Source organism: Podospora pseudopauciseta, chromosome 1, assembly GCF_035222475.1.
Source record: "Podospora pseudopauciseta strain CBS 411.78 chromosome 1, whole genome shotgun sequence".
NCBI classification, from domain to species: Eukaryota; Fungi; Ascomycota; class Sordariomycetes; order Sordariales; family Podosporaceae; genus Podospora; species Podospora pseudopauciseta.
This window is the reverse complement of record NC_085892.1, coordinates 1,581,299-1,609,139: the sequence shown is the minus strand read 5'-3', so window position 1 is coordinate 1,609,139 and position 27,841 is coordinate 1,581,299. Positions and strand designations below refer to the sequence as shown.

The 27,841-nt window shown below is 53.0% G+C and overlaps 12 protein-coding genes across 12 annotated transcripts; 3 read left to right on the top strand and 9 right to left on the bottom strand.

Moving 5' to 3' along the window:
• Nucleotides 1-39: 39 nt before the first annotated feature.
• On the bottom strand, nucleotides 40-4,272 carry PMR1 (High affinity Ca2+/Mn2+ P-type ATPase-like protein). The gene is made up of 3 exons (XM_062906997.1): nucleotides 3,356-4,272; nucleotides 826-3,292; nucleotides 40-768 (listed from the first exon to the last, which is right to left on the bottom strand). The coding sequence occupies exons 1-3, from the start codon at nucleotides 3,494-3,496 to the stop codon at nucleotides 215-217; spliced, it is 3,162 nt and encodes a 1,053-aa protein (XP_062769901.1). The 5' UTR covers nucleotides 3,497-4,272; the 3' UTR covers nucleotides 40-214.
• Nucleotides 4,273-4,363: 91 nt separating this feature from the next.
• On the top strand, nucleotides 4,364-7,720 carry MCD1 (sister chromatid cohesion protein 1). The gene is made up of 2 exons (XM_062906996.1): nucleotides 4,364-5,198; nucleotides 5,259-7,720. Exons 1-2 carry the CDS (start codon nucleotides 4,935-4,937, stop codon nucleotides 6,918-6,920), a joined length of 1,926 nt encoding a protein of 641 aa, XP_062769900.1. The 5' UTR covers nucleotides 4,364-4,934; the 3' UTR covers nucleotides 6,921-7,720.
• A 682-nt stretch (nucleotides 7,721-8,402) lies between these two features.
• Nucleotides 8,403-11,280, bottom strand: QC763_104280 (uncharacterized protein; the record flags this gene model as incomplete). The annotated part of the gene is made up of 3 exons (XM_062906995.1): nucleotides 8,403-8,423; nucleotides 8,486-8,788; nucleotides 8,842-11,280. 2 exons carry the CDS (start codon nucleotides 11,278-11,280, stop codon nucleotides 8,600-8,602), a joined length of 2,628 nt encoding a protein of 875 aa, XP_062769899.1. The 3' UTR covers nucleotides 8,403-8,423; nucleotides 8,486-8,599.
• A 190-nt stretch (nucleotides 11,281-11,470) lies between these two features.
• EAF6 (chromatin modification-related protein eaf6) lies at nucleotides 11,471-12,826 on the bottom strand (the record flags this gene model as incomplete). The annotated part of the gene is made up of 2 exons (XM_062906994.1): nucleotides 11,471-12,398; nucleotides 12,461-12,826. The coding sequence occupies 2 exons, from the start codon at nucleotides 12,824-12,826 to the stop codon at nucleotides 11,865-11,867; spliced, it is 900 nt and encodes a 299-aa protein (XP_062769898.1). The 3' UTR covers nucleotides 11,471-11,864.
• Nucleotides 12,827-14,180: 1,354 nt separating this feature from the next.
• Nucleotides 14,181-15,976, bottom strand: QC763_0005250 (uncharacterized protein; the record flags this gene model as incomplete). Its single annotated transcript, XM_062905111.1, has 3 exons — nucleotides 14,181-14,285; nucleotides 14,350-15,802; nucleotides 15,873-15,976. 3 exons carry the CDS (start codon nucleotides 15,974-15,976, stop codon nucleotides 14,181-14,183), a joined length of 1,662 nt encoding a protein of 553 aa, XP_062769897.1.
• A 901-nt stretch (nucleotides 15,977-16,877) lies between these two features.
• On the bottom strand, nucleotides 16,878-18,104 carry QC763_104250 (uncharacterized protein; the record flags this gene model as incomplete). Its single annotated transcript, XM_062906993.1, has 3 exons — nucleotides 17,574-18,104; nucleotides 17,205-17,498; nucleotides 16,878-17,111 (listed from the first exon to the last, which is right to left on the bottom strand). The coding sequence occupies exons 1-3, from the start codon at nucleotides 17,628-17,630 to the stop codon at nucleotides 16,878-16,880; spliced, it is 585 nt and encodes a 194-aa protein (XP_062769896.1). The 5' UTR covers nucleotides 17,631-18,104.
• Nucleotides 18,105-18,871: 767 nt separating this feature from the next.
• On the top strand, nucleotides 18,872-20,127 carry QC763_104240 (uncharacterized protein). The gene is made up of 3 exons (XM_062906992.1): nucleotides 18,872-19,265; nucleotides 19,322-19,533; nucleotides 19,592-20,127. Exons 1-3 carry the CDS (start codon nucleotides 19,165-19,167, stop codon nucleotides 20,017-20,019), a joined length of 741 nt encoding a protein of 246 aa, XP_062769895.1. The 5' UTR covers nucleotides 18,872-19,164; the 3' UTR covers nucleotides 20,020-20,127.
• BNA1 (3-hydroxyanthranilic acid dioxygenase) lies at nucleotides 18,979-20,727 on the bottom strand (the record flags this gene model as incomplete). Its single annotated transcript, XM_062906991.1, has 2 exons — nucleotides 18,979-20,639; nucleotides 20,696-20,727. 2 exons carry the CDS (start codon nucleotides 20,725-20,727, stop codon nucleotides 20,114-20,116), a joined length of 558 nt encoding a protein of 185 aa, XP_062769894.1. The 3' UTR covers nucleotides 18,979-20,113.
• A 243-nt stretch (nucleotides 20,728-20,970) lies between these two features.
• On the top strand, nucleotides 20,971-22,683 carry CTR2 (copper transpport protein). The gene is made up of 4 exons (XM_062906990.1): nucleotides 20,971-21,453; nucleotides 21,511-21,694; nucleotides 21,767-21,938; nucleotides 21,991-22,683. Exons 1-4 carry the CDS (start codon nucleotides 21,346-21,348, stop codon nucleotides 22,106-22,108), a joined length of 582 nt encoding a protein of 193 aa, XP_062769893.1. The 5' UTR covers nucleotides 20,971-21,345; the 3' UTR covers nucleotides 22,109-22,683.
• On the bottom strand, nucleotides 22,204-23,096 carry PCD1_2 (8-oxo-dGTP diphosphatase; the record flags this gene model as incomplete). The annotated part of the gene is made up of 2 exons (XM_062905110.1): nucleotides 22,204-22,958; nucleotides 23,015-23,096. The coding sequence occupies 2 exons, from the start codon at nucleotides 23,094-23,096 to the stop codon at nucleotides 22,204-22,206; spliced, it is 837 nt and encodes a 278-aa protein (XP_062769892.1).
• Nucleotides 23,097-23,107: 11 nt separating this feature from the next.
• On the bottom strand, nucleotides 23,108-23,771 carry PCD1_1 (8-oxo-dGTP diphosphatase; the record flags this gene model as incomplete). The annotated part of the gene is made up of 2 exons (XM_062905109.1): nucleotides 23,353-23,771; nucleotides 23,108-23,287 (listed from the first exon to the last, which is right to left on the bottom strand). Exons 1-2 carry the CDS (start codon nucleotides 23,608-23,610, stop codon nucleotides 23,108-23,110), a joined length of 438 nt encoding a protein of 145 aa, XP_062769891.1. The 5' UTR covers nucleotides 23,611-23,771.
• An 850-nt stretch (nucleotides 23,772-24,621) lies between these two features.
• QC763_104190 (uncharacterized protein) lies at nucleotides 24,622-27,564 on the bottom strand (the record flags this gene model as incomplete). Its single annotated transcript, XM_062906989.1, has 1 exon — nucleotides 24,622-27,564. The coding sequence occupies one exon, from the start codon at nucleotides 27,562-27,564 to the stop codon at nucleotides 24,622-24,624; it is 2,943 nt and encodes a 980-aa protein (XP_062769890.1).
• Nucleotides 27,565-27,841: the final 277 nt, after the last annotated feature.

Genomic DNA, 27,841 nt, shown 5'->3' with positions numbered 1-27,841 from the left:
ACCCCCAAGTCTATTACCACAACCCGCCGTATCCATCCAACCCCTTATAACCCCCGCGTCCGTCCCCAAACCCAAGGGGACAATGCTTCTTTGGATGCCAATTCACCGGAATGCTCATGTATATATGTTCATTTCACCAATGATAATTATTAAGACCACCGACCCCGCCATCCCCCCTTTAAAACAAACCATCCCATCCCAATATTCAATGCCATCACACAGCCTGACTATACCCACCCCCTGTCCTCCCACCCAACCCAATCTTCCCCTTCCCATACTTCAGCCACTTCCTCCCCTCATCCACCCAGAACACAGTGCTACACAGCACCACCAGCTTCGCCAGATCCCTCCACCCCAGCGCCTCCGTCTGGAACACCTCCTGCAGCCAAGGGAAGTAAATCACCAGCAGCTGCCCCAACATACTCAAGCTCACGGCCCAGTTGAACAGAGTGTTGCTGAACAGCCCAACTTCTCCTCTCAAGATCGATTTCGATTCGGAACGGCAGGCAAGAGCGTTGAACATGTCAAACATCACAAAAGCGGTGAAGGTCATGGTGGTGTCCCGACGGGTGACGATGCCGTCTTGCATTTCGTGAGTGTAAACCAGCATCGTGCCAACCATAATGACAAACGCTTGGGTCAACACGCGAGAAACCAACGGGCGAGTAAGGACCGCATCGTTTCGGCGGCGAGGAGGGCGGTTCATAACGTCCTTGTCTACAGCTTCGACGCCGAGGGATTGCGCCGGAGGCCCATCCATTATGATGTCTGTTGTACTATGTTAGTGATCGAAGTGACTGAAAAGGCGTCGAAGGGGGTGCTTACTGATCCACAGAATCTGCATCGCGTTCAATGGAGACTTGAACCCCAAAGCGGTGCAGATCAAGACAAGAGAGAGGCCGGCCGCGCTTGTGCTCAGCTGGAAGGTGAGGAAGTTCTGAATATTGTTGAAGATGGCCTTGCCCTCCTCGATAGCGTGAAGAATAGTAGAGAAATCGTCGTCCGTTAGAATCATATCAGCCGCCTCTTTGGCGACGTCAGTTCCATGCATGCCCATGGCAATGCCGATATCCGCCTTTTTGAGGGCAGGTGCATCGTTGACTCCATCTCCCGTCATGGCGACAATATCACCACGAGACTGGAGAGCGCGAATGATCTTCATTTTGTGTTCGGGGGTGGTGCGGGCAAAGATAGTGGTGTGATCCAAAGCTCGAGCAAGATCTTCATCGGACATCTCGTCAAGCTCATCACCCCGCAATACTGGCTTGACGGTGATCTGATTCGAAGAGTGTTCTGTGGGAACGGCGACCGCCATTCCCAATTGCTTGCCAATCGCCAAAGCGGTTGATTCGCCGTCGCCAGTAATCATGATAACCTTGACACAGCCTCGCATCAGTTTTCTGATAGAGCGGCCGACACCAGGTCGAGGGGGATCACTCATGCCTACAAGTCCGGCAAAAGTAAGTCCCCGGTACTGCTCTTCAACAGCGCCAACAGCATTTGGACTTTCCCGGCCATTCGGAGTGGTGCTCCTGGCAGCTTTGCTCCTAGCAGACTTATTTACCGGACCATTGGCAAAAGCAAGGACACGGAGGCCTTGCCTAGCCATCTTCTCGGCTGCCTGTATAGCCTCTTCCCTGCGACCAGCATCCATGACGAACTCCCGCCCATCATCTGTCACGTATGTATCGCAAGTGTCGAGGACTCGATCAATCGCGCCCTTCATATATGCATGTTCCTTATCTCCGTCTGCAATGACGACGCCCATCCACTTGCGCTCAGAGCTGAATGGCGTCTCAGCAACTCGAGGTCCAAGGGAGTCACGGACGTCATGTAAACTGAACCGATCCAACAGGTCAAGCATAGCAACATCCGTGGGCTGTCCTACCCAACGGGTGTATGATGACGACCCTTGACCTCTATGTTGCGTGGAGGAAAAGACGGCTCTGGCAGCAGGTCCATTTTCATTGTGATTTCTCGCAGGACGGGCATTGTTGGCAATGTTGCCAATGCGCAAGATCCTGTGGGTGGCAGCGTCGGGCTCCTTTCCCGTCAATTCTTCATCCGAATCAACATTGAAGGCATCGTCACTGCCAAATGTCCAAATCTTGGTCGTTGTCATATGATTCGTTGTCAGTGTTCCCGTTTTGTCTGTGCAGACCACATTCACAGAACCCAGCGTCTCAACTTTCGGCATCCGACGGACAATGGCGTTGTGTTTAGCCATCCGGTGAACACCCAAAGCCAGGGTGACCGTGACAATGATGGGAAGACCTTCAGGAATAGCCGCAACAGCCAGTGAGACGGAGATGGTGAATATTTCAAGCAGGTTCTTTCCCTGCAACCATCCAAATATGGAGATCAGACCAATGATTCCAAACGACATGCGTGTCAGCTGGCCTCCTAGGTCGTCCATGGAGAGCTGGAGAGGGGACCGCGGGCTTTCAGTTCCAGAGACACTGGTGGCAATAGTGCCAAAGTGGGTATCACCTCCAGTCGCAAATACAATTCCTTGTCCATGTCCAGATTTTACCAGTGTTCCCATGTACGCAATATTTTGACCCTTGTCGTCCGCATTGCCTGCCGCAAAAGTTGGACGAGGCAGCTGAAGGCTGGCATCGCCTGGAGCAGGTGATGCGAAGCCTTGGCGGGGGCGAGCATCTGCTGTGATCCTGACAGGTGCATTCTCTCCTGTGAGGTTTGAGGCGTCGATGGTCAAGTCCGCAGCTTTGGTGACTCGAATGTCGGCAGGGATACGATCGCCAGTGGTGAAGAGAACGAGGTCACCAGGTACAAGCTGGGCGGCCATGACTTTTGATGAAGTAGCCTCGAGAACCTCCTCCTCGGGCGTCGCTAATCCTGAAGCGCCGGCCGTCGGTTCGTTTGGGGTGCGGGCCCCAGGGGTCGTACCCGATGTTTGTTTCCGCACAAGATGCGCATGGTTCGGAACCAAGTGGTTGAGTGCCTCGATAGACTTTTCGGAACGATATTCTTGCAAGAACCCCACACTAATCACAATGGTCACCGCCACTGTGATGCTGACAGCGTCGTCCATGTTTCCTACCAGCAATGACAGCCCAGCCGAGCACAGCAGCAAGACAATTAGGGGCTCTTTGAACTGCCCGAGAAACCGCAACCATAATGGCTCAGGCTCGGCGTGAGGTATTTCGTTTGGGCCATAGTCGCGTAGCCTTGAAAGGGCCTCCGCAGCCGTCAGGCCTTGAGTTAACGACGTATTTAATCGAGATGCGACTTCGGCGGGGCTTTGGTAAGAATATTCGTTGGCAATGCTCTAGTAAAACACAGTTAGCCCATCGCGCCGCAACATTATGAAAAGAAAATTTCCCCTTCCTACTCTTGATTGTGCAGACGTCGTCCGTGGTGAGGTAGATGGGGGGCGGTCACCGGCCTGAGGTATGGTGAGCTGCGCAGGCACAGGGGAGTTGTGGTAGATCGGCAGCGCATCGCCGCCATTCGTTCGAGTAAAGCGATCCATTTCGATTCTGGCGGTGTGTTCAGGATCAGGAGGACGTGTAGATATGCCAAATGCCTGGCCTGGGCGCAACGGGCCCTAGCGAAAGCTGAGATCCAGACCGAAAGACATCAATGGCTGCTGCGATGGGGGTGAGGAAGGGGGCGAATGTTGGTCGATAGAGCTGGGCTGACAGACAGATGGCGGGATGAAAGCAGGGGAGCTAAAAGTTTGAACAAGAATAGTGCATCACGGGAGAGGCATCACCACATCCGTAGACTCCGTGCGGATTGGGGTTTGAATCCACTGGGAGGGAAACTTTTTGAGTTGGACGGCAGTGGTCTGGTTGGATACAAAGTGGAAACTTGGACCAGGTCGCGGTGCCATCCACCATTGTGGAACGTGTCTGCATCTGGACCGACCAGCCGGACTTCCAGGGGCTCACAGGCCACTCCCAAAAGGCCTTGGCAACTTTTCAGGGATGTCATGAGGCTGAAAGGGGTGGCAGATAAAACGCAGGCTGCCATTGGTCAGAAATTCAATGCGACAACCTTTCGGCCATCATTTCTCACAATCGTAGAGGATGAAAAGTTGAAGACCGACTAAAACACCAAAGGGTCTTGGCGCTAGAAACGGGTAATACGAAGGATATTCCGGGATAATTGATAATTATGCTCTTCTTGTGTTGAAGAAGGTCTGGTCCCAGTTTCCTTGAAAGAACCGGCGAGTAGTTGATCATGTATCATGTGAGAGTCGAGAGTCGATTGCTTGGGCGACAGCGAGAGGGATACGGATATTCGACCGCAATTGCGAAATCCATGACACGCAAGTTAGGAAAGCCACATCAACTTGCGACGAAGATGGCTATCGCCCGGTGATGTAATCCGCCAAGGCTGATGCCCAACAGGCGACACCAAGCCACGTGACTCAGCTCGGCGCGCTGTTGGCTGGTTAATTGATTGTGGCTGGTGCAGCTGTCCCCAGCCTCTCAAATTTCGCAGCAACTCGATTTTCAAACGGCAAGCAATTCCCACACTCACCCGGCCCTCGAACCACGTCCCCTCCCTCTTTCTTCACCAATTCGCCTTTGTTCCATCCAGCGCATCGCACCCAGACCCGATCGCGACTTCTCTGGCCGACGCGCATTGCATTGTCTGGTACAATTATCTCAACATCATCGCCATTTTTTGGTATTTTGCGCAACTGTCGGCTTTGGTGCCGAAGACGGCGCTTCGACCACGCGCCCGTTCACCAAACAACGCAACACGCGCTTTCTTGTTTACCCTCCTCCGCCACCCCGACAACCCAACAACCCACCATCGTGATCTCCAGCAACCACACCGGTCTGCCCCGCGCACCCCTCCGCCGTCGACGTTCGAGATCGACAACCAGTCATAGCTGTATATTATTCATTTGCACTCGGTAAATCACCTCACTTGCTCCCGGCACTCCCGTCGCCGCCATGTTCTGGTCGGGCACGCTTCTCAGCGCCACCGGCCCCTTGGCCAAGGCATGGCTATCTGCCAACCAGGAGCGCAAGGTGTCGAAAGTCCAGATTTTGCAGCACAATCTCCAGGACAGTGTCGACGCCATTATCGCTCCCAACGATGCCCCCTTAGCTCTCCGTCTCTCCGGCCAGCTCCTGCTAGGTGTCGTTCGCATCTACAGCCGCAAGGCCCGCTACCTGCTCGACGACTGCAATGAAGCTCTTGTCAAGATCAAAATGGTAAGCGTTCAGCTCTTTGGTCCCAGCTGCGCGAGACAATATGATTTCTAACATGCACAGGCTTTCCGTTCGACTGGCAATCATGATATTCCCACAAACTTGCACATTCAGAACAAGGAAGCTCTAATGTTGCCTGATAAAATCACAATGTACGACAACCTCGATTTGCTCCCACCACCAAGCTCGGATTTCCTTCTGTCACAACTGGAAGCGATCACTGCGACGCCCTCTATGGCCCGCAAGGCTCGTGCGCTGAACCGAGATACATATCTGCAAGAGGATTTCAACAATAGCCAGTTCCTTCAAAATACATATCAGGATGAGGACGAGGAAATGGGACTCGGTAATTTCGATGACGATCTCGGTCTGAAACTGGATTTTGGTGAGGATATTGTTGAAGGATCAAGGCTGGACCGGAGCGTGGAAATGGGCAGAGATGCGCCTCCCGTCCGGTCTGTTGAGGACGACATGCTCAGCGAGATGGACTTCGACCTGGGGAAGGATAGAAACGAGCGTGCCGTCTCCCTGGAAGGACTTGACTTTGGCGATGGCGTTCACATCATGGATGATGAGGGCGATATCGCCATGCCAGACGATGTCACGCTCAATATTGGTGATGCGTCTGCGATGCCCGCAGCTGCTGGCCCCGATATGAGCCGCGCCCGCATCTCGGAGTCCCCGCTGTCCGACATTGATGAGGAGTTTGCCAAGGAGGTTGAGATGGAGTACAGCCGCCACATGACTACCGATCTGTACGAGCCTAGTGACGAGCCAACCGCCACCATTGCCAACGCCCCTCAGCGCCAGAAGAAGAGAAAGCTACTCCAACCTGATGAGCAAACTGTTCTGTCTACTCAACAGATCAGGGAACAGCAGGCGAAGCGCGACAACATCTTGAAGCCACAGTCCTTCCTCACTCACGACCCGTACATCACTGGTCTTGAGGACCTTCACAAAAATGGTGGCTTTATTCAGAATATTTTGTTTGAGGGCCGCAGTGATGGGTGGGCTCCCGAGCTGAAGGGTCTCTTGTCCCTTGGCTCGATTCGGCCAAATGAGCTCAAGCGGAAGCGCGATAGCGGCGTTGCCGACATGGAGACGGACGAAGAGCAAAACAGGTCCAAGTCTCCCCGTCTTGAACTTCCCGCCGACGAGAGTGTTTTCAACATGGACGGGACCGTTATTGGCAACCAGTCCATCGCAGCCGATGGCACAGTTCTCGATATTCCCGCTGATGAAACTGCTGTGCTGCAGCACGACGAAGAGGGGGAGAGGCGCCACGAGGCCTCTAGCCCGATGCCCAACTTTGATGAGACTAGCGTTCCCATCGTTCACCCCGCTGACAGCGGGCCCGTATCGATTGGCACCAAGCACGCTGTCCATATCCTGCGCGACCTCTTCGGTGCTGAGGCAGAAACCAATGCTGAAGTCCGCAAGAAGAATGCCGTTGTCTTCCAGGAACTCCTGCCAGAAGGAAGGACAAGCAAGGCCGATGCCACCAAGATGTTCTTTGAGTGCCTTGTCCTTGCCACCAAGGATGCCATCAAGGTCGAGCAACCCGAGGGATCCCTTGGCGGCCCAATCCGGGTGCGCGGCAAGCGTGGTCTCTGGGGTGACTGGGCCGAGAGGGAAGCAGGTGGTGAGATGGCTCGTGAGCAACATCAAGATAACGAGCCCGGGCATGCTGTGGCTACGACTGCTGCCGTGTCTGTTTCGGCTTAGAGTCCAGCGCGGCATTGACGGCATAAACAGCATTCAACCTGGTGTTTTGGGTTTGCTTTTGGTCTCGGCTATTCACTGTACATCATTTGCCTCTTGGCGGAATTATCTAGGAAGGCGGCGGCGCATGGACGGCTATCTCATTTCCCTTTGTTTTCTTTTCTTTTTTATATTCTCTTCTTAACAAATGTTTTCACACGGTCGTCAAATACGAACCGAGTGGGCGTTTTGGCGTATCGGGGAAAGGGAGACAACTGGAAGATACCATTGTTCTGGCTGGGCAAAAAAATGTAGTTGTTGTTGTTGTTGTTGTTGTTGTTGTTGTTGTTGTTGTTGTTGTTGTTGTTGTTGTTGTTGGTGGTGGTGGTGGTGGTGGTGGTGGTGGGAGATGTGTTATTGGAACCCGTTTTGTTTTTCTGTTTACGTCATTCAGAAAAGGAACCGTCATTGGGGGGTTGAGGTGGACAAGAAGAAGGAAGCCCCTGTTGGTGATTAGGATTAGGGGGGCACCGCTTGTGTTGATTATCTCATTTTCAGCATTTGCACTCATGGCGGCAGGTGGTTGGCAAAGTTTCGATAAGCCAGGATTATTCCTTTTGTTGATGCAAAGCGGGCGGTTCATGGTTTGGGGCGAAGGAGCGCAATGAGTAATTATGTCAACTGTTATGGAATGCAGTAGTGTAGGATACCATTTGCTGCGCGCAACGAGAGAAGAGAAGAGGGGGGGAATGGAGGATGATTTTCAAATAGTCTAGCTTAGGTATATCTAGTATATTCGGTTGAATATGATGCTAGTTCGGTCATTTGTGTTGTTTCTACTGGTTCGTGCTTTGGTGGTTGTCGCTTGTTTGCTCAGTTGTTTACCTGGGCGATACTCACCCATCAATTGTTCACAGTGTTGGCTTTCATAGATGCATTTCAACTTGGGAGGTAGACGACTGGTGACGGTTTTATACCACTTGATAGACTGAGACCTGGCTCAAGACACTGTCAAGTCCCATACTGATGAGTTTCTCCTCCTCCATGTCACAGCAAAACCATGATCACAGCGGGGGGGGAATGGTAACAGTCTCTTTGAGTATGTGGCATGCCATCCCCAGGTTGGAGTGCGTGCCCATCTTTCTTTGCAATATTTGCAATTGCAAATCAGGTGACCAAAAATTGTAGCAGTGTCTCTGAGTAGCGTGCCATCCATCATCCTCGGACTGGGAACTTGGAGCAGGTGCAGGCCTTTCTGTAAATGTTTGCAAGATTGCAAACTAACCAAGGGCCCCGGAGGGCGAGGGAAGAAAAGAGGAAAGGAAGAGTAGGGGAGGGCGGTTTCTTATTCTTGGTGTTGGTGTGGTCTTTGCATAAGCTTAGGGTCTGGTGGGGTTTGTGACGTTCACGGTGGGCATGTTTGGGGTTTGGAGTGGTTGATTTGAAGGATAGGATTTGTTAAGCCATATGTGCTTAAGTCAAGTGGGTGGTGGTTTAGATGTGAGTAGCAGTCTAAGATTGACACAACTGATGGCTAGGTAAGCCTTAGGAGGACAAGCATTTACAAAGAACACATCAGGAGATCGTACCTAATAACAGTTATATATAATGGCTTGCTGATATCAACATCTATATAACACTTCATTAATTTCCCTCATATTGCAAAACATGCCAGTCATACCGGTGTTTACAACCTTTCACCCTCACAACGCCAACTTGCTCACCAAGTTCGCAAAGGTTTCCTTGTCCGACCGCTCAGTCTTCCGCTTAGTCACATTGGCTTGGTGAGCCTGGACCTGCGCCCCAGCGTCGTCTTCAATCCCAGAATACTTGTTAATCCAACCCAGCACAGTCTTGTGCCAAACAAGCGAGTTCTCAGGTTTAAGCACCCACTAATTCCATGTTAGCCCCCCTTTATCAGAATGTGTGAAAGAGTAAAACTTACGTGATTCTCATCAGGAAACACCAACAACCTACTCGGCACCTTCTTCGCCTGCAAGACATTGAACGCCGCCAGCCCCTCCGTAACAGGAAGACGGTAGTCCAGCTCGCTGTGGATGATCAACTCAGGCGTGGCCCACTCGTTCAAATGGTTCGCTGGATCCCACTTTTGGTACCCCTCCTTGTTCTCGTAGATGGTCCCCTCAAAGTCGTGGATGGGGAAAAACAGCTCCTCAGTTGACCACTGGTTTGAGGTGGAGAACACTCCATCGTGGCAGACGAGCGCCTTGAACTTGCGGCCGAGGGGGTGGCCTTGGATCCAGTTGATCATGTAGCCGCCGTAGCTGGCACCCAGTGCCACCGCTCTGTCGGTGTCCACGTAGTCCAGATTGTCTTGGATGTACTCGAAGGCGTTGACTAGGTCGTTGTATGGCTTACCGCCCCAGTCTCCCTTGATTCCGTTTTGTAGCGCCATGCCGTATCCCGTTGAGCCTGTGGGGTTGGGACTGACAACGACGTAGCCTTGCTCGGCAAAAACAGCTGGGTTCCAGCGGGTCGACCAAGAGTCAGCCCAGGCGCCTTGCGGGCCGCCGTGGATCAAGAAGCAGAGGGGGTACTTCTTCTTGGGGTCGAAGTTGGACGGTCTCATGACCAATGCATGGACATCATAGTCGCCAGCACCTTTGAAGGTGATGTCGTCAACGCTTAGCCGAGAGAGACCGAAGGATTTCCCTTGCTTGGAGTTGGAGGAAACTATGTGGAACGTGCTTTGAGAGGGATTGACAATGCTGTAGCAGGAGTTGTCCACCAAAGAAGTGGAAGTTACGAATAACCTGCCGGCCACAGGAGAGTGGGCCGAGACGGTGGTGCTGAGGAGGCGCACATCGCTGACAGAGCCGTCGGTTGTCGTAATGACAGAGGGTAGCTTCTTGCCAGCTTCGCATGGGGTAGAGGGAAGTTGAAAGATGAGGTTGCGAGCTCTGTGTTCGGCTGTGACGTAGAGTGTCTTGTCGTCGGCAGACCAGAGGATGGCATCTGGACGGGCGTCCCAGCCACCTTCGCCGTCCTCAGTGGCATAGAACTCTTCCGCCTTCAACTCGTCGAGATCTTTGACCAAAAGCAGACGGGTCTTATCGCTCTCATACTGCTTGCTTCTCATCCGCGTAAACACAATCTTGTTTCCATCATTCGAAAACACCGGGCTCTGTGAATACCCTTCCAACCCCGGCGTCTCAACCAACCTCAGCTTCGGCTTCTCCTGCGCCAACTCCTTCAGCGACAGATAATACAAATCAGTCTTTGTATACATCGCCGGATCCAGCTTTGGATCCTTCGCCACAAACACCAACCCTTTCGGCCCAACATCAAAGTCCCCCGTCCCCCCAAACGGCGGCACCGGCGAGCTCAACCCCGTCCCATAGAGCGCATCCACCAACCCCTCAATCTCAAACCCTCCCTCCTCCTTCCTCCTCAAAAACCCATACCTAATCGAGTTCTTATTCTCCGAACTCCACGCATCCCAATGCCTCACAAACAACCCATCATACACCCTCCCACTCGACAACCCCTTCTCCTCCGTCACAGGGTTATATATCTCCCCCCCAGGCGTAACCACCACCGTAAAACCCAAAACCCACCTCCTCCCCCTCTCCACCTCCCTCACCTTCACATTCCCAACCCCCCCCTCAAACCTCTTCACAACCCCCTTATTCCCCCTCACATCCCCCCATTTGATCTCCATCTCCCCCTTCTCCCCAACCCCCTCAACCCAAACAAACTCCTCCTCCCCAACCCAATTCGGCTCCGAAGCACCACTCCCCTCCACAACAACACTCGACTGCCCATTCGCAATCGTCAACACCCTAACCTCCGACCTGCGCTTATGCTCCCCAAACGAGTACGTCGACACGGTATACAGCGCCAGCGTCCCGTTACCGTTCGGCACAGCAGCCGACCGCCGCGGGGCAGAGAGCATCACCTCGGGCGTGAACTTTGTCGCCATGATGGTCATGTTGCCGGCTGAATCCCTCCAAACCGGGCTGGCAATAGCTGGGTTGATGATGAATGCCAAGAAAAAGAGGGTGGTAAAACAGACAAAGAAAAAGGTCGTTTCTACTCCTGGGAAGAATAATAATCGCCGTCTGCTGCGGGGGAACAATTGTTTGAGCTCAGAGACAACAATGGCGGTGGTGCTGTTGGTGCCGTCCAAGTGAGGGGCAGCACCAGCACCACCACAACCATCAAGGTGCTTCCCCTCCCCTGAACAACCCCGCATTGAGAAACAGCTAAGACCTGCGGCTGCTGCTAGAGCTTCTTCACCACCACTCCCATCGTCATCGTCGTATCCGTCCCACCTTGGGTCTTGAGCTTCCCCCATCTCTGACGTAAAAAATCTGGCAAATAAATGAAAAGAAACTCTCAAGAGTGATGAGAATAATGTCATCGGGAGAAGCACTTCTCACTCTTTAAATCCATTCTCCCATCCCCCCCTAGCAGCAACCCGTTCACGTCCAAGATTCAACCCACAAAGGCGCTAATCACCGCCTATGGTTGGAAGAACCATGGCACGACATGCCAGTGGTGTAAGCATCAGGACTTCCAGATCCGGCAGGAGACAAAACATCTCGCCATCTTCCTAACCTTGACATCCGAGCCTTCCGGGCCCCATTGCAACATTCCAGCCCTTATTCCCGGTGCTGGATAGGAAACCTCCCGTCCAGCATATGCAAAGCAACCTTTAATCCCCGTGAAAAGTCTGTCCGACACAAACTTGATCCTCCAGACAAGATACAATCCTGTTTTGTTCAGACAACTGCCATAAAACTACTCGTACAAGAATGCCGTCAACACCGCCAGTCTAAACGCCATTTGCATCTTGAGGCCATACCTCATGCCCAGATAAAAAAGAAAGAAAAAAGAAACGCCATTGGTATCATGCCATTCGCTCCCATCCATCCTACCATAAAATCACAACTTCCATGTTGGTACAATACCGTCCCTGCTCATCACCACCTTCTTCAAGTGATCTCACTTCCTCCCCGCCCCAAAGCCAGTCCTAATTTTCTTAGCATCACGGGAATCAGTCTCACTATCTCCGTCCCCTTCACCCGCCGCCCCTCTTCCTACTGGCCTTTTACTGCTCCCCTTCTTCCCCGCCTTACTCCCCCCCCCATTCCCACCCCCAGCACTAGTAGGTGTCCCAACCTTTGAACTGTCTCCTCCAGCAAAACTCCCACTGATCGGCGTAGGCCCTGGCGTGCTACCCGGTGTGACACCCTCGGCAGCCTGCTGTTGAGCCAACTGAGCCTGTGCCGCCAGATTGTACGAAATCGAACTACGAGAAAAGACCCTGTTGGCATCATTCAACACCCCCCCTTGCATCCCACCACCACCTCCACCACCGCCCTTTCTCCTCGCAGCAGAAGACGAAGGAGCGCCTGGTCCCTGCCCAGCGCCGCCTCCTCCCTTGGCATAGCTGTCGAACCCAATGATGATGTTTCCGTGCGGCGTTGATTCGAGGTACTCCGTTTCCTTTTGGAAAATGTGTTCTTCTTGAGCGGCCTGTTTACATCAATCCCCGTTAGCTCCCTGCCCACAGTCACTCCAGAAAGGGTCAAACCCACAAGTCTCTTATCCAGCGCCCTCCTCTTCGCCAACAACTCCTTAAGCTGCGCTCGTTGTTTCTCGTAATAGGGGATTCCAGCCGCCGCTGCAGCCGCCGCCTGCTGCTGCTGCTGCTGCTGCTGCTGCTGCTGCTGTTGTTGTTGTTGTTGTTGTTGTTGTTGTTGTTGTTGTTGTTGTTGCTGCTGCTGCTGCTGCGCTTGCTGTGACTGTTGCGACTGCTGCCCTCCTCCATTTGCGGCAGACGACTCGTTCTTAACAGGTGTGTTCTGATGCCCCCCCGCGGTCGCGTTATTCCCCACAGGTTTTGTTGTAGCAGCTCCGCCTCCCTCTCCTCCATTCGAAGCTGTTGTATTCTCCGTTACCATGACTGGTTGTTAAGCAGGTGGTATGATGACGAAAGACGCGTTGAGAGATGCAGAAAAAGCGCGTTGAATCGGTGTAAAGTGAGTGGGTGCGTAAACGTGGGGTGTGGTGCGCGTGCAAAGTGATTGTTTCCTCCCTGGTCTAAAAATGCGTCAGTCAAGAACTCGGGCCTGGACATGTCGCGGTACCGAGTCTTGGGCCTCTTACCTTGTTGGCGCCTCAGTGGACCGGGATGAAGCCCTTAGTGGTTGCAGTGCGTTGTCGAATTATAGTGCGGGCATGAGTAACGGTGTGTAGGACGGCGGGGGGAGCAGCCGTGCTCGGGGCAACACTGAATCCACGACTCTCCGCAAATCAAAACCGAACACCATCCAACAGATAACACAGCTAAAAAAGGCAACACCGATAGCCGAACTAAGAAACACGTACGACCAAGCCGTCAAGACCGCCTCCGCAACTTCCCAGAACCACTCCCAGGCCCTTCTCCAGGACCACCTGATAGCCTGCCAGGACCGGCGAGTGATGAACTTTTGGAAAACAAACAAATCGGCCTTGATACGGAGTACTGCAGGCCGAATTGGATGCCAAAAGTCGATATTGATGATGTCCACGATGATGTCCACTCTGTCCCAGACCGTCCTCCAGAAGGCCATTAAGTCCATATCGTGTGAACCGAAAGGATGTCAAGACAAGCAAGAATGGACTGTAGCAAAAAAAATGCTGAAGTTATAAAGCCGGGTAGCAAGTGATGATACTTGGATTGAATTGGGTTGCTTCTCAACCAATCCTGGAGCTGGTCTTTTATCTCAGAGCATGCGACTCCCATCTTCTTTCCTTCTTTCCACTTGGAAGCTCTGCCTCCTGCCTGAACTTGTAATTTCGAGTGGGGGAAGGTGCCCCCACCCACTCTTCACGTCACAAGAAGATACAAAGGAGGGAGTCACGACTTCAATTGCCTCTCATCAGACCACACCAACGCCCAAGCTGTGATGATCCGGGGCAGTGACTTCCGACCGCAAACCAGGTAGGTACCTATATCCTGGGAAGGAACCATTCAGAACTTCATCACCCTCTCTAATGCCGCACAACCCAACACAAATTTCAAGTACACGTCCTTGCCACTATATTATCACAGCTATTATTTTACTACGCGATCCACACAGAGGCTGCTAAAAATATGCTCAAATAAACAAGCCAAGACAATATTTTGGGGGTTTGTAGTCCTCACAGAGCCGCCTTCCAAACCTCAACGCCTCGAAACGCGAGTCTCCCAAAGCCATGCTAATGTCCTTCCTGTTTTTTTTTTTTTTTTTTTTCTCTGATGTGGTTCAATGAACGAATAAGTGATAAACAGCTTCAAGCACCGTTAGCCTCAACCACGTCACTACTTCTTGAGGATCTCATCTGCTTGATCTTCTCCTTGAGCTCCTTCTCCCGCTGCTCAGTGTCGATTTTGGACTCCTGCAGCATAAGCAATAGTTAGCCATCATATCTTGCAAATACTTGGAAACTTCGGGGAACATACCTGATCTTGGCTTGACACCGCCGCATCGTCATGGTGGGCTTTGGGGGGTCTGTCTTCAGCTCCTGAACCATCAGCCGATCTGTCCCGTTTGGAAAGTTGTGAAGATGCAGAAGAGGCCCTGCTTCGTCCTCCTCTTTTATCCCTCGAACCACTGCGGCTACGTTTTCTATCACGAGATCGACGACGTGGAGAGCGGGAACGGGATCGGCGTCGTCCGTAGGAGCTAGCAGGACTAATGCTACGGCCCGTACTGCGAGAGCGGCTCCTACTCCGATGTCGCTTGATGTCGGGGGAGACACTCCTGCTTCCACCTCTTGACCGTCTGGGGGGAGGGCTTCGGCTTCGGCTTCGGCTTCGGCTTCGACTAAGAGATCGGGAGTAGCGAGAGGATCCGGAAGAATAGGAAGGAGATCGACTGTACCGCCGATTTCGGATCTTGGATGGACTGCGTGTTAGACTGCGAGAGCGGTTGCGGGTGCGGCTCCTGCTCCTGCTTCTGCTTCTGCTTCTGCTTCTGCTCCGGCTGCTAGATGGAGAATAACGGCGACGCTTTGGTGAAGGTGAGCCCCGGTCGGATGCTACTGATCGGGACCGGCTACGGCGGTCGGCATCCCGGGCAGGGGAGCGGCGTCTTTTGACTGTATCCCTGTAGGGAAGTGGTGAGCGAGAACGACGGCGTCGACGAGGGGGACTAGCCGATCGCGAATAGGACCGTCTCTTCCCATCCACACTAGGGCTGCGAGAGAGAGATCGAGATCTAGACCGAGACCGGGACGAAGCCGAGCGCACAGAAGGCGACCGTGAGCGCGACCTGGACCTTCTCCGCCTATCATCCCGCCTATCTCCCATCCCCCTTCCGCCACGACGGAGCGGTGAACTACCCCGTCCGCCTGGGACATATGAATCCCTCAAGCCACCCCTCGGTCCTCCTCTTCCCCCACGGTCACGATATCTCGGCGGCGACCTCGACCGTCTCTCATCACCTCCTCTGCCCCTCCCAAAGGGCCGATCTCTGTTGTCGTCCCTCCCACCTGGACCTCTCCAAGAATCACCTCCCAATCTACCCCCTCCCCTCGGCCCCCCAGCACCTCTCCCTCTCTCAGCTCTATCACCCCTCCCACCAAACCCCCTCTGAAAGCTATCCCTCCTCTGATTCTCACTATCCTCTCTCTTCTGCCTCGCCTCCTCCTGCTCCCTCTTTTCCTGCAAGAGCTCCAGCTTCTTGGCCTCCAGCAACTCCTTCGGCACGCCCTGGGGAGAATCCTGCGCACTCAGCAGCAGCCCCCACATCTCCTTGCAAAACCCGGGCGTGTCCTTGTCGAGAAAGCCAGTGAGCTGAATCTGTAGAGCTTTGATATCGGGGTGGCGGCTGGATTCGATAAGGTTGAACACGAGTTCAATGACAACATCGTCTTCGTTGGCAAGGATTTCGGTTATGCGACCTGCGATCCATCTGATTTCTACTTGTTAGACCGAGGTTCCGACAAGAGATACGGACAGAGCGCGAAAAAACCAAAACAAACTTTTTCATAACCTGGAGGTTGACCTTGGTCATGTCGACCTTTTGGTTGAATTCCGGTGGGAATTTTGTGCTCTTGAGGAGCTTTGCATCGACGCCTGTCGCCATGGCTGCTGCTGTTTGGTGATTGAATCTCTCGAGATGTAATAACCAAGAGGCGGTAGATGGTAGGATTGGCCGGGCTGGCGGCAATGAAGAAACTGAAATATAACTACGTGATGGAAGCAAGCGGCCCACTCAATGGAACGAAGGATGTTGTCAGAGGTCGTTGTTGTCTCGTCCTCCAAAAGATTGGACGTTGTCGTGACGCGCTCCCAAAGAGAAAGTTGGACCGCCAGCAATTTCTGTTTGTCAGGCAAGCACCTGGGAAGAAACAAAAAGTGGGGACGCGATTTGCAGGCCGGATCCACTTGACGCGGTGCCAAGAGGGGCCGGGGACAGGGGTTGGGGTGCTACAGTAAATGCTAACGAATGCGGGGCAGCACCACGACCACCTCTCTAACTGGGACTGGAAGAATGTCGTGTGTCGCATTGTTGAGATTGAGAACATATTACTCATGATTAGAGAGAATGAGCTTCAGAAGTCAAAAATATCCTCCGCTGTATCGATTTAGAAAGAATAGTCTTACAACCACAAGCCGTGAATAAGGCAAGACTGTCACAATCGCGACGAGGGTACGTATGTACATGTAATCTTTCAACAGCAAGGTATATCAGACAACCTAGCTGTAAGGACAGTGCTGTTGTTCCTTCCATCAGTCTCGGCACCAGTTTTGTGTCTCCTCACAAGAAAATGCAAGTTCCAATATCAACCCAATCCATTAACCACAACATGATCCCTATCCCAGAAGGCTGTCTGTATGAGCCTGTCTGGCCCGAACTCCATGATAACGCCGTATACGATAATCGATGCTGCTATCGTTGAGTAAGTGAAAGTTCCGTCGTGCTATACTCAATGAGAGCAGCTGCCCGTTGAGTTGTTTTGTCGGTGGTAAACGCCAGCCAGATCTCATGAGTGTTTGGGATAACTGTATCTTGACTTGTTGGCGGTTTCGCCAGCGAACCCTGTTAGCGAAGTAGGCCCCTTCTCAAGTCTCTCCTGTTGTTGTCTCGCAAGCTGCAACGACGTGATCTTCTCCCTAAGCTTGAGCAAGCTTCGATTATCTTGGTCCTTCAACTTCGCGCGGATCTCGTACAAGGCCATGAGTGAGCCGGCTCGGTCGACATCGTCGTCGCTTATCTGCTGTGGTTCAAAAGTACGACTTTTTTAGCATCGGACCGAAGTGTGATGGAGACAAACACCAAGCCTTGAGCGACGGCAAGGAATACTGCTCACCTCTCCACGAGGGGTTCCCGGTATTGATCCATACGAGGAGTTGGCTCGTGTGTTGGGCGGTGTAAGAATGCGACGACCGTATTTATCAAACTTGGCCGGCGAGGCGGTACGGGAAAGGAAAGAAGAAGAACCCAGAGAGCCGGCGGAACCGGTGCGCTGGTGATTGCGCTGACCCGGGCGGATCGGTGGCCGTACCAAATCAGAGGGTTGGCTGGCGTCGGAAGGGGCAGTGGTTGTAGGCTGGTTGAGATTCTTGTTGGCGTTGACCAAAGCCACAGCGGCCGAAGCTTCCTGCTGTGGCAAAATTTTAGCAAGGTTCTCATGTCTTTTGACAGAGCGCGTCCGTGGGCATGGCGTATATATACGTACAGCTGCATTTAGGTCGCTAAGGTCAGCTAGCATCTGTGCCAGTTGAATGCTCTCCATGGCGAATCCTGTCTCCGAAAGCGGTGATAACTCTGGTGTTATTTCTGGAGCGTGTAAAAATGCAAAAGGCGCAAGGGGAAAGGCAAAGAGACTGCTTTGTCTTGATGGCTGTCAAAGGGTTGGTGGTGGCCGCCGTGAGGTCGAAGAGTGCAGCCCGTGACGTCTTTGCTGTGGATTCCGTGGCCTTTCTCAATGTCGAAATCCTGCTTCACGGGTGTGTGTGGTGTCACAAACCGAGATTTTCCGGGTGAGGCGAAAGAGAGAAGCCACAGTTTTATGCTCTCACCAGTTACCAGCTGGTTGCTAATGAAGTGAAGCTGGCTGGAAAGATGGGAGGGAGAGGGTGTGTGCGGGCTACGTATCTCAAAACGGCCCGGGCTGGTTGCTCTTGTTCACCCAGCAGGCTGAGTCGCTGGGGATGCAGGCCAGCACTGACCCAAGTGCTAAGCTTTGGCTTTGTCCACTGAAGATTGGTGGGGTCCCGGTCCCCTGTGATCCGAACAGGGGTCGGCAAATTCCATTTGTCTTCTTGCGTGGGGTCCCCCGCACTTTGACCCTGCAAGACATATCACGGCATCTCGTCGCCTTCTTTTACGATCTTCTTAACGATGGGAAAGTTGCCAATGTTAGCCATTGGTTGATCGTTATCTCTTTGATGATGAACAGGGCGAGAATATGCCGTTCAAGCCCGTTTCCGCCCCTTCCACAACGATCCAACACCACTCCCACGTGGGTCTTATGGACTCGACTGCGAGTGTACGTCGGCAAATGCTGAGGCCGACAATGAGTTCTTTGTGTCCAGGATGGCCAGGCTGAGCCGGGCCGTGGCAGGGGCGAGTTACTCACTGTGTTTGAGATCCGTGCTTTTCAGAGCTCTCTTGTCATGATCTTGACCTCCACCCGGCCCAACACTGGTCTCGTCATACTTTGGTGCCGTGTATGTGTCGTACAGTTTCAAGTCGAAGTTCAAAGTGTGAGAAATTATGCCCGAGAGACACTTAAACTACTCCGGTCCTTCTCTTCACCGATTTGAGACCCTGTGCCTCGATTTAGAAGCAAAGCCATGTTGCAGCTGCAGATGGGCTCGAGGATGACATTGAACAGCGAGCAATGGCTAGCTGTTGTTGCTACCCAGCTCCACATCTCCACTATTCCTTCAATTGAAGCATGAACTTCTCGATTGAAGCAAAGTCAGACTAGGGTTTTAGAGAGTAGCTTATATCGCAATACCAAGATATCATCCTTCCTCGGTACTCACCCAGTCACAGCAGGTGTGAAGTTGTCACCGTAAGCAATCCATCAACACTCTTTTCCCAACCGGGGTCGGCATTCCTTCCGGTGCTTCCATTGCTGTCGTTGGGATTGGTTACTCCAACCTCAGCCAATTGACCAATTGACCCGAACCGAGCTCACATCGTAAGACGGGATCTCTCACTTTGGCAGGTACTCTGCAGAGGGGGGTTACCATACATCCAGACACCTTGGATTGCGTATAAAGACCGGTTATCTCCAGCGGGGAAAAGAAAGAGAAAAGATGATGATCTTCCGGAGAGGTTTGGCTACGGCCACAAACGCAACCACAATGGCGTCGCTCAAGAAGGCTGGCAAGGTCGTGTGCATTGGCCGCAACTATGCGTGTGTGCTCCCTCATGCCTACCTGGTAATAGGAGTACTAAAGCTAACTTGAACAGGGACCACATTGCTGAACTCAACAACACCCGCCCCAAGCAGCCCTTCTTTTTTCTGAAGCCTTCTTCCTCCATCTTGGCCCCCGGGGAGGGTCCGGTCGTCCGCCCCAAGGGTGTTGACCTTCACTACGAAGTCGAGCTCGCCCTTGTCCTCGGCAAGCGTATCAGAGACTTTGATGAGAATGACAACAAGGCCGCTCTCGACGCCATTGACAGTCAGTTCTCATCTCATCTGCGCTTCCCTTCCCATCGAACTAACACATGATAAAAAAGGCTACGCCCTCAGCATCGACATGACCGCCCGCAACGTCCAAAACGAAGCCAAGAAGAAGGGCCTCCCCTGGGACATCTGCAAGGGCTTCGACACCTTCCTCCCCGTCAGCAACGTCATCAACAAGTCGGCCATTCCCGACCCCCACAACATCGAGCTCTACCTCACCGTCAACGACAAGGTCCAGCAGCAGGACTCGACCGAGCTGATGCTCTTCCGCATCCCCAAGATCCTCGGCGACATCTCCAAGGTCATGACCCTCAACCCAGGCGACATCATCCTCACTGGCACCCCCAAGGGCGTCGGCCCGGTCGTTCCCGGCGACGTCATGAAGGCTGGTATCAGAATCAATGGCAAGGAGCTCGAGGAGGCCAAGATTGAGGTCCAGGTGGAGGAGTCAACTGGTGCTTACCAGTACGGCGAGACGTAAAATGTTTTTTTTTTTCATGTATCCAAAACAGATGATTTTTTGCATATACACCGCTAGAAACCCCCAAGTAGAAAAGTAAATATACACCAAAAAATCAAGCCTCCTCCAAATTAGGATCCTTCAGACTCCCCTCGGCGGGCTTCCACGCCGCCACCTCCCCACACTTTTTACATGTCCTCTTCTCCTCGTCTTCCTTGAAAGCCTCCACCGCAGCTTTGATCTGCGTCCCCAAATCGGTGCAGTGAAAGCTCGCCTCGTGGACAATCTCCTTGCATGACTGGCAGTACCACCTCATCCGGTCGATGCTCCCCTCTGGACGCTTTTGCTCGAGGACGATGCCAACGGTGTCGGCGAAGCGGACGGGGTTGTGGGGGGTGTTGGGCGGGAGGAGGAACATGTCGCCTTGGCGGATGATGATGTCCTTGAAGGTGTTGTTGTCGGTGGGGTCGACGATCTTGAGGAGCATGGCGCCGCGGTGCTGGTAGAACCATTCGGGGGTTTGGTTGATGTGGTAGTCGGTGCGGGCGTTGGGGCCGCCGACGATCATGACGGTGAAGCCTTCGTTGTAGACGCAGTAGTTGTTGATGGGGGGTTTGAGGAGGTGGGAGTTTTCTTCAAGCCTGGGGGTGTGTGTTAGTTTGGTTAGAGATCAAAGTGGTGATATTGGAGACTGAACCATTTTGGCAGGTTGATGGGTTGGGTGAGCATTTCGATGAGCGTTTGGTTGGATCTGTGAGAACAAGGTTAATGAGAGCAGCTAAAGGTATGAGATGGACTTGGAGGTGTGATAGTCTGGGACGGGTGAGTGAGCGAATATGAAGACTTGTCATTCAGCAAAGCGCTGCGGGTATCATCGGGAGCTTTGCTCAGTGCTCGTGAGATCAGATGAGAGCTTCACCCTCGAGATCTTGAAGCTCGGTGGTCACCCACCTGTCAATGCCGAGAGGCTTAGGTGTACAGCGTCACAACTGTAAAGCCTGTATGTTTGATGATGATCTTAGTTCTTGAGATTTTAGAAATATGTCTCCATTCCCATATTCCCTCCGTCATCAACCCAGACCAACCCCGCCATCAATCCTTTCCAAGCTCCTGCCCCGCGCCCCCGAGACAATGCCGAGTCGCCCTTCCCCAGAGCTGATTATCAAAAGTGGGGCTCCGTGCATGGATCCACGGACCCCTGTTCGCGTCTCATTCCCAACGTTGGGACAGATTTCATGCGCAACTTGAACCCCGAGTGAGAAGTTCTTCACCATAATCTCAGTTCCTCACTTCTCTCTCACGATTCTCATTTGTTCTGTCTTTTTCACTCACAAAGTAAACGCGAAAATGGATCACTCTCACCACGACCACTCCCATCACGAAATGATGGACCACTCGGCTCACATGGGCCACGGTGATCACGGCGGTGATGGCCAAAACATGTGCAACATGAACGTGGGTCCTTTTCCTCATATCCCTCTCATCAAAACATGATACTGATATGAGAGAAAGATGCTCTTCACCTGGGATACCAACAACCTCTGCATCGTCTTCCGCCAATGGCACATCTCCTCCAACTTTTCCCTCTTCGTCTCCCTCCTCGCCATCGTCGCCCTCGGCGCCGGCTACGAAGCCCTCCGTGAAGCCATCCGTCGCTATGAAGCCGCAGTCACCAGACGGGCCAACTCCGTCCCTCGTAAGTCATTCTTCATACTCTTCCCCAAATATTCCATAGGCTGAGACGATGTGTTTTTCCTTTGGTTCCAAGGAGAAATCGAGTCTCGATATCAAGACGAGGAAGATCATGAACAAGATGCTGAGACAGCCCCCTTCTTTGGCGCTGTGATTACAGGCCAGAACAGAGACGAGGTCACCAAGCGGGCGCACATCATCAAGAGTGTCTTGTATGCGGTGCAGAACTTTTATGCTTTTATGATCATGTGAGTATCCTTTCGTAAATGCACTCAAGATGGCAACCTGACAAGATATAAGGCTCATCTTCATGACTTACAACGGCTGGGTCATGCTCGCCTGCTCCTTTGGCGCCGGCCTCGGATACCTCTTGTTTGGCGGTCAGACCACCGTAGCAAAGGAGACAGCCTGCCATTAACGATTTCTACTGTGTAATCTAGTCTCATGTGATCTACACCTGCCTCACGCCCAAAAGAATAGACCATTTCATGATTCATACCCAAAACAATCATCTCACATCTTACTGCCTTCCTCTTTCTTGGTCATAATCTCCCCCGCCTTCTTCACATCCTCTTTGGTGACTGTACTCCCCCGTCTCTTCTTCTCCCCCAGCCTCCCCAACCTTTCCAATCCCTCAATGATCCTCTCATCTCCAAAATGACTGTTATGTTCAAACTCTGGCTTCTCCCCATACGCAATCGTGGCCGCATCCACCAGAATCCGAGCGGTCATCCCCCAGACTTTGTACCGCTTTTCCTCTTCCACTGGCTCCTCATCAGGGCTGTGATCTTCAGCCAGTGATGCCAAACCCCCCTCACGAATTTTAGGTTTAGTAACCCTCTGGTTAGTGACCGGGACATAAAAAAAGTGCATCCGCCAGGGCTCCTCGTGCCATTCCGTCCAGGAGCCATTATACCACTCCCCTTCTACCTTTTCGTGACCAGGTTCATCGGTTGACCTGAGGAAGTTGTGAAACGGGGCGGAGAACACGGCGGCGACTTCTTTGGCGTCGAGTCGCGGGATTAGGGAGTCTTCAGCGGTGATTGTTGGGTTGGGCTGCGGGGAGACGGGGTTTGACTGGGGGGAGGTGGCGGTGGAGGAAGGGGGGGAGGTGTGCAGGAGGGCGACGACGGGGCGGACGACGAGCTCGGTGCGGGCGAGGTTGGCGGGGAGGTAGCAGAGGTGTTCGATTGTGAAGGGTGGGGGGAGGTGGGTGTTGTCGAGGGGGAGGCCGATTTCCTCGTAGGCTTCGCGGCGGGCGATTTGGTCTTTTCGCAGTGGTCAGTAGTTGTTCAGGGTGGTGAGACGATGGGGGAGTGGTTACAGGGTGTCTCGTTGATGGTGTCCGCCTTCCCACCTGGCAATGCTGCATGACCTGGTACATAGAAGTCAACCACACATTCCATGTAGTATCATCTCACAGCAACCCACCAGAAAAACTCCTCAACGTCGCCGCCCTCATCGTTATCACCACCCTCAAATCCCCCTTCCGGTCCGCATACAACAGCAACAACACCGCCGCCCGTCTACTGACAGGCAACCGATCCCACAACGGAAAAGGAGGCGGCTTGAACGCCCTCAGCCTCGCAACCGCCGCCTGCCATCCCAGACATCAGTCACCATCTATCTCATTCCACTCATTGACCCCAAAGTTCAACTCACAGCAGAAACAGCATTCAACGGCGCCATGGTCTCCCTTTTCCAGTAATACGCCCCCTCGTCTTCCTCCCTCTCACTTTCTTCCTGTTGAGTATCTAAAGCGGTGGGACTCAAACTCGGTGAATCCTGCAACCCCTGAACTACCGTCTTTGTTTCTTCCTGGCCTGGTTGGGCTGGAGTAGAAATGAGATCTTCTTCTTGTTGTTGGGGGTCTTGTCGATCTGACTGATGAGGCTCAGAGACCATCAACGTGCTGGTCATTTTCTGGGGCCAAAGCTTAGGTTGGTTGGTAGGTTAAAAGGGGGGTGAGTAGTGAGGGGAGGTGGCTGGATAAGCGTAAGGCTCGGTCGGATAAGGCGGTGCACTGCACTCTGGAGTGTACTGCATAAGGTAGGAAATGCACATGGCAATGTTGCGGGCACTTGACTAGACTGGGGAAATGCAAATGCGGGGCGGGTTCCGGGAGTCAAAAGCCGGAGGAGTGCTTGTCATAGGTGGACCTCGGCCGGCCGGTGTTCTGGAAGGGTTGGGTGTTGTCGAAGGGGGAAAGGGGATGGGGAATGTGGGGTAACTTTTTGTTGATGAAGAAAGAGTGGGGGGTGACGTGAATGTTGACCTGGAGATATATGCATTTCGAGTCCAAACGTCAACGGTATTCTAGATGGAAGAACGGGAAAAAAAGACAGTCGAACGACACTATCATGATCAAGTTAAAATCAAAAAGTTCGCTGGGCATCCACACTTTGTTTGATTGTGGTGTACAGCGCCGAAAACCGTGGGTTGTGCGAGGATTTGAACAGGAGGCTCTGTCACGGATGGACAGGAACCCTGGGAGGGTATTTTGGACAACTTTCCTGCCGGCCAGCAGGCTTACCACTTGACCATTGGCCAGGAGCAACTGTTCCTTGTTGAGGGGTGTATGTCTAAACTAATATATATACCATGGTTCAGTTGTTCTCGAGGAAGGAGCAACACAACATGGAAAGACTCGAGACGGCAGTCACAGAGCAACATGGAAGGAGCTATTCCTCTCGAGCCCGCTCCTTCCCAAGAAGATAGACTAACCCAGGAAGCAAACCACCATTAACCGCACTTCAACCCATCAGCCTATAAATTTGAATCTATGTACACCACCCAGTGTAATCACAACACACTCCCCCTCGTCTACCAATGCCCCAAAACCAACACTACGTTTACCATCCCAAAATCCGATGTAACCACATCTGCCCATAAATCTCAATACCCAAAACACCAGCTGTTTCAGCCCCCCTTCTACAAAACATTCCTCACCCCCTCTACCTCCATCCCCTCCTTCTTCTGTCCCTCTATCTTCTCCCTCTCCTCCCGCTCAATGACACTCTTAGTCCTCCAAGGAACAAGAATACCCAACCCCACCGCCCCCGTTCTCGACCCTCCATACGCCGCTCCGTCAGCAAGCAAAGTGGTGTACCCAGGAATTTCAATCTCTGATCGTGTTGCGTTCGAAGGTTTAGGACTAGGCGTTGGCCTCGGACTGGTACCCCTGGTTTGCTTGAGCGGGTTATCCAACACCGACACTTGTGCTGTAAAAGACCTGGGCACAAACGGCGGTGGGACATGCACCGGCGGTAGCGGTAGAGAAGCTGCAGGGCTATATCGATTTTCCGTCGCAGTAGCACCTAGCCTAGGCCTGACAGCCGGACTGCGGCTATGACCCTGAGAAGAATCGCTTCCTCCTGCTGGGGTCTTGCGATACCTCGCCGGAGGGGAGGAAGTGTTTCCCCTTGTTGCAGTAGCGGGAGGAGGAGGAGGAGGAAGGGAGGCAATGCTACCAAATGTTGTTCTCGGTGGCGTCCCTGTTGCTGATAATGTCGGGGCTCGGGACCAGATTGAGTTGGAGTCAGTACCAGACGCGGTAGCTGTATTTGCCGCCGAGATCCGGGCAGACGTCACGCCTGGGGTGCCACTGGGCGTTGAGACTAATCTTGGAGTTGAAGAAACAGACGTCCCGTGAACATAAGTTGCCACTCCTGGGCCCATCCAGATTGGGTTGTCGTTTGGCGGAATAAGCGTTCCTTCACCCATCAACTCGTGGGCTGACTTTGACCTGTCATATCCAGCAAGCATCGAATGTTTTGACGCCCTTGCGGATGGAGTTTCGTTGTTGGCAGCCTCAGTCTTGTGCTTGAATGGTGTGGCACCTTCCTCCTGGCCCAAGAGCTGACCCTCGTCGCCATAGACTCTGATCTTGTTTTTGAGTTTGGAGCGTCTCCTTTCTTCGGAGGTTTTGAATGGAGCCGTGGCAGCAGCTCCTGCCTTACTGACAATTTGCGAGAAAGATAAATGATTTGGTGTTGTGGGGGTGGTGGGCTTCACGTCTGATCCGAACTGATGTTGGATCTGGTGTAGGGCTCGCCGCTGCTGTGCCGATTCTAACATCAGGTTGTATGGTCCTTTCTGCTTAGAAGGAGATCGAAGAGGTGTTACTGGATAAACACCTGTAGGGCGCCTAAAGACTTTGCTGAGGATGGAGCTGTACCTTTTCGGGGACGTGGGGGAAGGGGAGAAATGGCTCGACCAAGCATCGTGTGACTTGGCATCGATGCTGACGGTCTGAGTGACAACGTCACTTCCTGGCCTCGATATAGTTATCGACCGAGTGCCCTGCGTCCTCGAGATGCTGCAAGTTCGTCTGCCTCGGCAGCCCATACTTGAATCCCCGTCTGCGTGGACTTCCCCGTCAAGGTCACCAAGCCTATTACCGTTGTCGCCGGGCGGGGAAGGCTTTTGAGATGGAGAGGGTGATGGGGAACTCCGCGATGGTTTGCGCGAGTGGGAAGAGGAGGGAGGGTGGATATGGAAATGGGAAGGGCCGCCAAAGGTGCTAGTACTCGCCATGACAGACCGGTCGCCAGACTGGAGGTGCCTCTGGGGGGCGCTTGTGGCACTTAGGGCGCTAAAAGCGCTGCTCCCCGAGGGGCGGCGTATGCTTTGCAGCTGCTGGCCTTCGCGCGGGGACTGATAGTAATGGTATGAAGAAGGAGGCGGCCGAGGGGGAGAAGCTAGTAAAGGTTTGGTCGAGTGGTGGCTGCTACTATACCAGCTACTTGGCTCGCTGCTTGCGTTCCCTGCATCTGCTGTGTTCATCTTGGTCAATTGGATGCCCTTGATGATTTGCTCAAGCGGTATGTGCTTCGACGAGCTCGCTGTCGAAGAGATATGAGCAGGAGAGTTAGGGGGTGTTTTGGACACCATTTCCACAGCTGCTTCATGATACATGTCGTGGCTGGACCTGTGCTCGTCTGAATCCGGTATGCGGTAGCCTCGAGACCAAGCATGATCATCATGCACGGCGGATCGTGGCGTCTTCTTCAACGGTGAGGGTCCCGGGGCCACCTTCTTTTCTCGAGGGAAGTCAGGTTTGTTGCGTCGAACAATGTGTGAAGTAGGAGAAGATGCATGTGGAGTCGAACCCAGTCTACTCCCTGGAGGGTTGAGGGAAGACGCATTAGAAGGGCGCCTTTCCTCGGGTTCTAATGTTCGCAACGCGGTGTTGATGTCCATCAAAGTTGTGTCAGAGATAGCTGTGACTGGCTCTCGACTGACATCCTTCTGCAGAGGAGAGGTCACCGACTGATCGCTCAATGGAGAGGGCAGCCATGGCTCTGTCAGTGAGTTCTTTGGTCCTTCTGTCCCGGCATACTCGTATTCATGTAGTTGTCGGCGTAGCTCCACTTCTTCGGGAGCGATTTGGGTATTTGACCTGTTACAAGACACGTATGCGGTCATGTGGTGTGTTGAGTCGATAGACCCTGCTCTTGATGCTGAGGTACGGAAGTCATCATGCCCCGTCATCTTCCATAACTTAGGAAGCGCCGATTTTGGCTGAGGTGAGATGACATCGTCAGATGCACGAGTCGGAATGGAAACGTGGGTGTGAGCTGGCATTTCTTGTTGATTACCCTCCTGCTCCTGTTTCTTTAATACCTCGCGTTGGTCAGTGTCGAGTGAAAGCATATCTTCGGTACCCGCAAATGCCACATTCATTTCCCTGCTAAGAACAGATACTGATGATAGTCTCCTATCTGGGGGAGGCGGAGGTAGGTTCTTGGTGTGGTATCTCTGGACCTGTTCGACGGGGGGAGGTAAAAATTGGTGGGCGGCTTGCATCTCTGCCCGGGCCAAAGCCGAGACTGATCCATTGGGATGCTTCGTGAAGGCTACGTCGGGACCCATGATCGGGGGCTCCTATATCGTGTCAAACATGTCATGCATAGTTGATCGGATTGAACCACGTTTTCCGAGACAAGGGACATGGTTGAGATAAAAGTGGTCGAAAGCGGACACGGGGAATCTCGCGTGGCTGGCCAAACCAGACTGTCGGGACTTTTGCAGCATCAAGACAAAGAAACGGAAAACCCCCGATGCCGCGCAGCACACCTGACCCCTTTCAACCATACCCAGGGCTAGCTGCGGGTGACGGAACTTGTTCGGTCCTCGTCTTTGTTGGAGT

What these genes read in the sequence shown, in the direction of transcription:
- QC763_104240 (XM_062906992.1), top strand. Translation starts at nt 19,165, where the DNA reads ATGATGATCTTCCGGAGAGGTTTGGCTACGGCCACAAACGCAACCACA. An exon ending in TGCATTGGCCGCAACTATGC is followed by an intron (nt 19,266 to 19,321) that starts GTGTGTGCTCCC and finishes TAACTTGAACAG; the next exon opens with GGACCACATTGCTGAACTCA. An exon ending in CGCTCTCGACGCCATTGACA is followed by an intron (nt 19,534 to 19,591) that starts GTCAGTTCTCAT and finishes ATGATAAAAAAG; the next exon opens with GCTACGCCCTCAGCATCGAC.
- CTR2 (XM_062906990.1), top strand. Translation starts at nt 21,346, where the DNA reads ATGGATCACTCTCACCACGACCACTCCCATCACGAAATGATGGACCAC. An exon ending in AAAACATGTGCAACATGAAC is followed by an intron (nt 21,454 to 21,510) that starts GTGGGTCCTTTT and finishes TATGAGAGAAAG; the next exon opens with ATGCTCTTCACCTGGGATAC. An exon ending in TTTTATGCTTTTATGATCAT is followed by an intron (nt 21,939 to 21,990) that starts GTGAGTATCCTT and finishes ACAAGATATAAG; the next exon opens with GCTCATCTTCATGACTTACA.
- MCD1 (XM_062906996.1), top strand. Translation starts at nt 4,935, where the DNA reads ATGTTCTGGTCGGGCACGCTTCTCAGCGCCACCGGCCCCTTGGCCAAG. An exon ending in CTCTTGTCAAGATCAAAATG is followed by an intron (nt 5,199 to 5,258) that starts GTAAGCGTTCAG and finishes TAACATGCACAG; the next exon opens with GCTTTCCGTTCGACTGGCAA.
- PMR1 (XM_062906997.1), bottom strand. Translation starts at nt 3,496, where the DNA reads ATGGATCGCTTTACTCGAACGAATGGCGGCGATGCGCTGCCGATCTAC. An exon ending in CGACGTCTGCACAATCAAGA is followed by an intron (nt 3,293 to 3,355) that starts GTAGGAAGGGGA and finishes GTGTTTTACTAG; the next exon opens with AGCATTGCCAACGAATATTC. An exon ending in GATGCAGATTCTGTGGATCA is followed by an intron (nt 769 to 825) that starts GTAAGCACCCCC and finishes ATAGTACAACAG; the next exon opens with ACATCATAATGGATGGGCCT.